The sequence below is a fragment of the Octodon degus genome, unplaced genomic scaffold (genome assembly GCF_000260255.1).
Source record: "Octodon degus isolate 3935 unplaced genomic scaffold, OctDeg1.0 scaffold00141, whole genome shotgun sequence".
Classification (NCBI taxonomy): Eukaryota; Metazoa; Chordata; class Mammalia; order Rodentia; family Octodontidae; genus Octodon; species Octodon degus.
Window position 1 is genome coordinate 3,534,880 of NW_004524717.1, and position 9,455 is coordinate 3,544,334.

At 41.2% G+C, this 9,455-nt stretch overlaps 1 protein-coding gene across 2 annotated transcripts in view; it reads left to right on the forward strand.

The window, feature by feature from the left end:
- Window positions 1-7,949, forward strand: part of Jcad (junctional cadherin 5 associated) — a 41,874-nt gene extending 33,925 nt beyond the window's left edge. For both annotated transcript variants that reach the window (XM_023701813.1, XM_023701814.1), the window contains exon 4: window positions 5,635-7,949. In XM_023701813.1, the coding sequence (XP_023557581.1) occupies window positions 5,635-5,669 (35 nt within the window). In that variant the 3' untranslated portion in view covers window positions 5,670-7,949. The remainder of the gene's footprint in view (window positions 1-5,634) is intronic.
- The last annotated feature ends 1,506 nt before the right edge of the window (window positions 7,950-9,455 follow it).

A 9,455-nucleotide genomic window follows, 5' to 3' on the forward strand; every position in this document is an offset into this window, starting at 1 on the left:
CCCCTGTAGTATCAGTTTTAATGTCTTTTTTATCTCTGATTTTTCATTTTCTATATTTTTTATCAGTTTAGGCAGACTTTGTGGATTTTCTTTTATCTTTTCAACAAATCAACCTTGTATCTTACTGATCAGGCTTCTGGGGTCAATTAATATTTCAGTGGGATTCTTCTCCAGCACCCTTTTCCCCTAAAAAAAAAAGTACTCCACTTGATTTTAAGTGCTAGTTAAAACTTGGCATAGGCTTTCAGAGTGAGTTTCCACGTTTACCAGTCCTTCCTCATCCTGAATAAAATCTTGAGGATTTTAAAGTCAGACAAATCCTGCTATTAAAAAAAAAAAATGCAAACCACCACTACCAACAAAACATTTGTAAATATTTTCATGTCTCTGCTCATGGCCATATATTGTAAGGAGTAATTTACAACATAACAATTCAAGCTCAATAAATTAGTCCAACCTCAGATTTTAGCTTGGTCCTTTGGTGTGTCAGTGGGGCCCAGCAGATATCTGAAAGCACACAGACAATGCAGCTTTCATCTTGAGCCAGCTGATAAGAATACCTTTTCTACAAAACCTTGTAGTTTTATTTTGATTCTTCTAAAATGTTTTTGAAGTACCAGAGATTAAACCTATGGCCTTGTGCATGGTAAGAATGAGCTTTGTCACTGGGCTACCTCCCCAGCCTTAAAAAAATCAATTACTAATGGACAGAAACTGTAGTGCTATTTTTCCCCTCTCCTTGGCATGCCCAAAACTCTGCAGGCAGAGAGCATCTCATCTTGGCAGCCACCTCAGGCAGCCTCAAGTCCCTGGAGAGCAGGGTGCACATGGTGTGGTTGTGCCTGCATGTTGCTATTCAAGTGACCTCCACGGCCCTTTCCTGTGATGGTCACCAGGCCTCATCTCAGCATTCAGCACCACCCTTTTGAGAGGAATACAGGCCCTCTGGGAACCTGCTCACCTTTGCACTGCTGCTGTGATCTTTGTGATGGCCCTTGGGCTTTGTTTTCTTTTTGATGCGTTTTCCCAGTTCAGATGCCAAGTCTCATCTCCATTCCGCAGCACTCCTGCTCCTGTCACCCTGGTGTGCTAGCACTGCTTCCAGTGGCTCTGAATTGGTCCCAGATTCACAGCCCATGTCCAGATTCTGTTTTAGAACCATAAAGCAGAATCATACAGTGTATCTCAGTAGGCACTTCCTACACACACACACACACACACACACACACACCCCTCTCTAGAACCTTATCCTGTGTTGTGGTGCCTATAATATCATAAAATTATTTAAGTTTAAGCATGGTCATTTCAACTGTTATCTTTTTAGTGGTCTTTTGGGCTCTGCTAAAACATCTGCAGCTCAAAACTAATGGAGGTCAGAGATTCCTATCTGCTTCATAGCTTACTTTAATTCAGAAGTATGATTATGGGCACAGAGAGTCTGGAGACGCTGCTGGTTCCTTCAGCTTTTGTGTCATCCTCTGTCAGTATAAGTAGAGGAGGAAGATGGGAGAGACTTTCTGCTTCAGGCCAGAAGTAGTGACAGTCAGGGAAATTTTATTTTATTTTTTATTTTTTTTTTAATAATTTTATTGAGAAACAAATAGCAATAAGACAGTTTCAAAACCTATTACTAGCACACTTTTTTTTTTGACATCAGTTATTTTTATTTTAAAGAAAAAAAAATAAAAACAATGGTACAAAATCTCAAAACAAGATTTTAGGAGAGTAACAATGGTTAGTACATTGTGTATTGTTACTGCCAAAGTAGTTTCTCATATTACAAGATATAGGCAAGAAATAATAAATAAACAACATAGGTACAAACCTCTATTTTTTTTTAAGTCAACAGAAAATGGAAATATACTTTTTAAAGTGTCTAATACTAGGAGAAGATATCATACAATGTCTTTTAAATAAATTGAAAGTCAAAGATATAGTTTAAATCTTAGAACAAAAATTAAGATTAAGCAATATTCAGAAAATTAAATGGTTCAAAACAATTGAACTAAGAAAAAGTTTTCATGATAGCAAAGAAGTACTAGAGTAAAACATAAGATAAATACTGGAATGGCCAAATAACATCAGTAAGACACTAAATGTTAGCACATCTCCATGCACAGCATTATTTAAGGGATTAGACCAAGTCATAGTTAATTGTCGTTAGCTGAAGTAGAGCCCGTTGCAAGCCAGATTCTAAGTATCCCAAGTGTGTTAGCTTTCTGTCACTGTAAAAAAATACCTAATATCATCAATTTAAAAAAAAAAAAAAGACTGGCTTTTGCTCGCAGTTTCAGGGGTTTCAGTCCATGCCCGGTTGGCTCCATTGCCTTTGGGCCTAGGGTAAGGGAGAGCATGATGGCAAGGAGACCTGCTCTCCCTGTGGCTGCTGAGTGGCAAGAAAAGACAGGACACAGAACCGCTGTGGTCATGATATCCCCTTCAAGGGCACAACCCCAATGACCCAGCTTCCTTGTAGGCCCCGCCCCCAAAGAGGATGCAGCATCCCCCAGTAGTGTTGCAAGCTGGCAGCTGAGCCTCTGATACAGGGGCCTTTGAGGGGGAGCCTTGTGCTGACCATAGCACTGGCCCACCACTCTGCCCTCAAGACCTGGGCTGTTTGGTATGGAAGGGGCCCTGTGTCCTGCATGGCTGCAGAGCACATGGAACACAGCTCCTGTAGACTGAGCTATGCTATGTCACATACTAAATTCCAAGAGCTTAGTGTACAGCAAAGAAAAAAATCTAAAAGATCTTAATACTTTTATGTTTGATTCTTAGAGGTTGAAATGGTATTTTGAGTATATTTTGATGAAGTAACATATATTATTAAAGTTAATTTCACCTGTTTCCTTTTATTTGTTTTAGTGTAGCTACTAGAAAATTTAAAACACTATTACATGGCTCACATTATGTTTTTGTTGGACACAGACCATCTGTGAGCTGCAAGACAGAGCCATTGTTCTACAGACTTCTTCCCATGGCTTCATGTGCCTGAACTGTTCGCTTCAGCTTTGGGGCTGTGGGTGCAGGCCCATCCTGTGGAGGTGTCTCCAGGGTTCTTGGCTGTGAGGGAGTCCACACCATGTGCACTTCATGTGCTTTGAGGCTTCATAGGGCCCGGCCTCTGTGGAGTTGCCACTAGGCCGAGAGACATCCTCTCCACATCTCATCCATCAGGGATACCTGCTGCATTCCCAATGGGGCAGAAGCCATCTTTGCACACGGCAGCCCCTCCTCCAAGCCAGGGCACTGTCAGGCTCCGTGGGCACAGAAGCTTCACACTGGGCAGGGACTCTCTCCAGCTGCTTCTGATGGATGTTGCTAAGTGTGAAGTGGCAGGAGGCACAGACTTCTTGGTAGCTGTGCTGCCGCCTTCTAGACAGGTTGGCCCTGGAGCAGCTGACCACAGTGGAGCAGGCGTGGCTCGCCTTTCTTAAGCTCCATCCTGTCTATGGTCTACTCAGAGCACTCCAAGCACTGTCTTGGTTGTCACCGCAGAACACTTACCATATCACATGTATGTGGCAGCCATATTAAAAAGCTGCAAGAAGGACAAGGTGAGACATATCTGAGAAGTTGGAGATTATGTGACCTTCAGAGTGTGCAGTTTTCTAGATGGATTTTAGAAAGGATGGCTTTAAAATTGTGCTCTGTCCAACTCTACTGTCCTTCTGGATTTCTTTTAATGAATCACCTTTTTCATTGTTCTGAGCCTTCGTTCCCTTTTTTTCTTTTCTTCCTTGGCTTTATTAGGGTATGACTGACAAAAATTATGTATTCAAGGTATACAACATCATTACACTTAGTAAAGTGAGTGTCAGAAGCAAACCAGATAACCTGTGCGTCTCCTCACAGAACATTTTTTAGTGTCTGAGGAAAACTTGAGATGAACATTCTGAGAGAGTTTCAGGTATACAATACAGCATTATTGATCATGCTGTACTGCGGGTGTCCAGCTCTTATTCATCTTATAGCTTAAGAGTTATAGTTGTCAATCAATGTCTCCTCGTTTCACCCACCCCCAGCTCGTGTCGAGCATTTCATTCTGTTACTCTGAATTTAACCTTTTAAAAAATTCCACATATAAATGAGATCAAGCAGTTTTTTTCTTTCTTTGTCAGGCTTATTTTCCTTAAAGTTCATCCATGTTATGACAGGATATAGCAGAATTCCCTTGTTTTCTTTTAAGCCTGTGTAATATTCCATTGAGAATGTATAAATAGACTTTTTTCTTAAAATTTGTGTGCAGAACGTCTAAGATTTTTCCCTATCTTGGCTATTTTGAGTAACGCTGCAGTGAACGTGGGGTGTAGCTAGCTCTTTGCTGTGCTGATTTCCTTTCCTTTGGATGTGTACCCAGTAGTAGGATTGCTGCATCATATGATAGTTCTATTTTTAATATTTTTTAAAACTCTCCACAATGTTTTAATGCCTATATCCCTTCCAGATTTCTTAAATATGTTCTCTTCAAAAGTTAGGAAACTTTTGAGCCAGTGTGACAGGAAATTGTAACCAAAGGAGGCATGTATGTGAGCCTCAAGCCTGCCTGGATCCTGGAGCTCTATGAATCAGGCCCTCTGACTTACCAGTACTCTTTGCAGCTCACAAGTTCTGCTCTTGCTCTTCTGTGTGGGCCCCATTTTGGAAGTCCAGGTCATCTGGGCTGTTTGGGACTTTCCAGTACAGATTGTAGAAGGGATTGACATGGTTGCCCAGCCTCAGACACAACCCACATCAGAAAGTTTGAAGATGTGCCCACACATGCATGTCCAGTACCAGGTTGGTGGCATTGGTAGACCAGAAACCTGACAAGGCTGGCCACAAAGTGAGCGTGAGGGTCCCCAGTCCTTGATGGGTTACCTGCGCACAAAGATGCGTACTCTACAGTGTTTTCATTGGAACTGTGATTTATAAAAGAAAAGGAAGTGACTTCACATCAGCCAAGGGCATTACTGTTGGCTAAGAAGCACCATATGTATAGTTGTCTTAGTTACTTTCCTCTCCTTGCTAGGACAAAATACTCAACACCCCAAATTAAGAAAGGAAAAGTTTATTTAACTCACAGTTAATGGAGGTTTCAGTCCATACTTGGTTGACTCCAAGGCACAGTGGCACATGGCAGAGGGCAACAGTTCATGGCAGCAGAAAACAGCAAAGAGCAAAGGGAGGGGCAGCAGCTGCAGCTGCTAGCTAGCCTTTCTCCCCCTCACACTGTAATATAGATTACCCAGCCCAGAGCAGGGGTAGCACTCACACCCCTAATCCCAGCATTGGAGCATGAACTAATCACATACTCTAGAAGCCACCCCAATGACTGCATGAGGGTTTGGGGGACAAGTAGGTACAAACTGTAACAATAGTTAATTGAAGAACAACCAGGTGCTATTGCAGTGTTAAGCAACTTAGATTTTTCCATCTGTGTTTGAGTAATGACCATACATGTTTTCTAAGAACAACCTCTTAACACTAGCTATTTACTTCTTCATTAAAAAAAAAGTTGAAATGTCTTAAAATGAATTTTATAAACTTGTAAAATTTGTTTTTAACAAATTTAGTTGAGGTCTGAGGATTAAACAGAAAACATAGCAGTCTAATATATCATTGATTTTATTAATTTTCTTTTCTTTGTTACAGAGTCCTATGACCCCAGCAGAGTGGAGAGAGTGTGACGTAATACCAGTAAGGCCCAGGACCACCTTGGTTTGCTGACTGAGTATTTTCTGGTGTAGTCTGTCCTGCCATCAGAAGGCAGAAACTGCTGGGTTTTAGTGTCCCAATTTCCCTTCCATCGGCATCTGTGGAGATGAAGCAACAGTCCACTGAAACCATCTGTTTTTATAGCATGAAGATCTAATGCTTATATTCAGAAAAAGTTTTCTCATAAACCCTACTTCCTGATGCATTGGCCATGCTGGCAAATAGTTAGGTGTTGCTCTGTATCTGTGTGGGAACTGAAGTGTGGCAGCCACTGCGAGCAAGCCGAGAGCACCATGAGCGCCCTCATCTGGCGCGCTCTGTAGGGCTGCAGCCCGGGCTCTTGCCCAGGGGCGGGGGTGTAGGCCTTTGCCTGGTGTTTTGGCACTTTGAGCTGAGGGAGAATGTGAGTGAATACCTAGGACCCATTTCTAATCAATTTGGCCTTCTGCTGCTGGAAGTGACTTGACTTATAAGTAACTTGCCATCAGAGAATAAAAGCAATATCTTAATTCCTAAACGATGACACTTGTAATATACTAGAGTATTATTTATCTGGCAATGAAATGCTTTGATCGTTTGCAAATATGCCATTGTCTGCTTTGCACTCAGTATTATCTATTTTTATTTTCTGTATGGATGTTTAGAAATTCTTTATATGAAAAATAATTGCTGGTTTAAAAGAGACCATTTTAACAAAGTGACTATATTTCTTTTTACAAAATTGCTATTTTTCTATGATGTAAACAGTTGTTAGGTGGCAGATTTTTAAGGAAGTGTTATTTTATTTAAGAGTATACCCTTGTGTGTGAGAGGAGCTCAGAGAGAGTTCACTTTCACTCAAAGCCCAAGTCCCCGACCTGCTTGCATCCTGCCACTTTTATTTTAGGAAATGTCAGTATAGGCTTACCACGACATTAAGAAACTTTGTTTTGCAGGGGATTTTTTTTTTAAATAAATGTAGCTGTAAGATTATATTTGAAAATAACCCTCTCAAAGACCAGTCCACATCCCTTGACAGTTTAGCTGCCATCTCAACTAGAATTACCAAAAAACCCCACATCGTTTCATCTTTTTATGTCTGTTAGGATCTTCTCTGTGACTGGCCTTTCTTTCACAAATCCCCCACCCTGTCTCTTTAAAGAAATCTGTATTTTGTATTTTTAATCTAGAATGATCCTGAATTAGCCTCATATACATTTAAAAGTGTTTGGCACATATATAGGCGTAGGCCATTACAGAAGCATTATGAGGCCCATGTATCCTACTGTGTTTAATACTGCATTAACCTGCACAGTTTGTGCATTTTTATGCATTTGTCCCTCCCTTCTAAGTAAGGTGTTTTTGCTAGCTCACATTCTCTAAATAATTTCTGTCTCCTTTCCTTTCTTCCTCCCATGCCCCTCTCCTTTAATTTTTTTTTTTTTTTTCTTGAGATACTGGTAACTTTATTTCTGAACATTTCAAATTCCTAAAATGTGAACTGTTGGCCACTCTGTCCTTTGGCCCTGAGCTACGCTTTTGTAGCCCATTCTTAGCTATACCAGATGATTTTATTTCCTAAAGACCTTATGTGTTTGGACTTTGACAAACAGAACGGAGTCTAGGTAATGCTGATGGATCTCTTCCATACACTCCACCTGCTGTCTTGGTTCCCACCCGCTCCACACAGGGATCTCTTATAAGAAAATTCTAACTTCCTCTTCAGTTTTGTTGACAGTGTCTAAAGACCTATTTTAAACAAAATATTAAATTTGCTCTTGTTCCTCAGAAGAAAGAAGATCCTCAAAAAAAAAGTTTGCCTTATATGTATCTCAAACAGCTCAAAATACAGTGCTCTTCTGTTTTGTTTTATTCTAAATTGCTGTATCTTATCTTTGTGAATCCATTCTGAATTTTGTTAAAATTACTAATATTTAAACTTAAAGCTTTATTTTTTCTGGATTCAATCCTGTATGTCAATTTTTAAGGAGAAAAGGTGACTTAAAAAGTTAGTAACTTGAAAATTTGTCTTGTGAACTTTAATATTCTGAGGTAAATAATAGTCGTTAAGAAGGAATAGATTTCCCATAGGTTTTGAATACTCTTTTTTTTTTCATTATGTCTGTTTCTCATACGTGTACAACTGTGGCTGGAAAAAAGGCCTCATACCTTGTGTTTGTCATTGTTTTTCTCATACACATGATTTCATGTTGGTGTTCAATAATTTGGAGCTTATAAAATTAAAGGTCCTAATTTTGGCCATTTAAACCAAATCTGAGGAAGTACAAGTGAAACATATGTACTGCAAAAAGGAAGAATGATGGTAATTTGGCTTTGGTTGCCTTCATTTGAAGAAAACTTCTGAGGAGTTGAAAGTGAAATATTTGTGTTGTTGTTTTTTAGCCTTTTGTTTCTACAAACCCCAGAAAAATCTTCCCTAAAGACACAGCTTGCCCCGTTGGAGCTTCAGAATTATTTCTGGCTTGTTCCTAACTATGTGGCTTTCCTTTTCAAAAGAACCTAACATCGTTGATATCCTGATTTCTTTACAGGAATTGTGAGGCCTAGGCTTTGGTCCATAGGGAAATTCTCAATAGAACTTTCTCTGTTCCACCTGACTGCTGGTCCAAGTGTGCAGCCTCCAATGGCTTGGAAAGCAGACCCTGGTCGCTCTCTTAACAGCAGTGTGGCAGCTCCTACAATGTCCCGGATGAGGAAGCTGGTCTGCTATTGACAGAAGTTTCCCAGCTCTGACTGGGAAGGCACTGATGGGCGCAACACTAACCTGCATCGCATCCTGTGGCTCCCCAAAGTTTGTTTTTGCTTTTTGTTGTGTTTTGTTTGTTTAAAATGATTAAATAATGTGCCATCAAGTGTCAGGTTAACATCTCTTGCAAAATGACCAGTGCAGCAAAATTCTATAAATATTTGAACTCAGAGAAACACTGCTGACTTCCTGTGTTCCTATAAACGGTGATGTGAGTGCTGGAGAGCATTGTTCTGCCAGGCCCAGCTGGGCAAGGGAGATGAGGCTGCAGGAGTGGGGTCCGGGAGGCGGTTCTTAAACTGAAGCCACTTCAGGCCTAGGGAGGTTTTGCATTTTTCTTTATTTTTTACTGCATATTCTTTACATCTGTTTGTAGGAGGAGAGCTGCTCCTCAGGATGCGATTTCAGAGACATGCCAAATGACCTTTAAGAGTGCTTGGTGGGAGGTCTTTCCCCAGGAGTGTGGGTTGGTCCACAATGCACCCCACCATGCCAAGAACGGGGAGATGATCAAATAACATTAGCAGAAATATGGTCAGCTGCATATTGTGTTGAAAAGAAAAAGAAGAGTGCTTCCAAGTGTGAGTTCAGATGGAGACCTCTCACCAAGGCTGAGTGGTCTAACACCTGGCCTGTTGCAACAGCCCTTGGGTCCACCCAGAGCTCCTGCACATTCCTACTCTTGATGTTTGGAAGCCCCTGTCACAATTGAGGTTACTGATACAGCAGAGGCCAATAGGGTCCAACTGAATCCTTTCCTCGGGCAAACTGGGCTTGCCCAGCCACTTCTCCCAGTGGCTCTGAGGCTGTGTGTGTGTGTGTGTGTGTGTGTGTGCGCGCGCGCGCGTGCGCGCACATGCGCACATACACCTTTGCCTTGCTGAGGCCTGCAGCACTTGTTCCCTGCGCCCTGACACACACTGGCCTCAAGGGAGACAGAGGCATGTTCAAGTTGAGAAGCAGAAATTAAAAATGAAAATCCTATGTCAGAACTAGGAAGAAACCAGTGAGG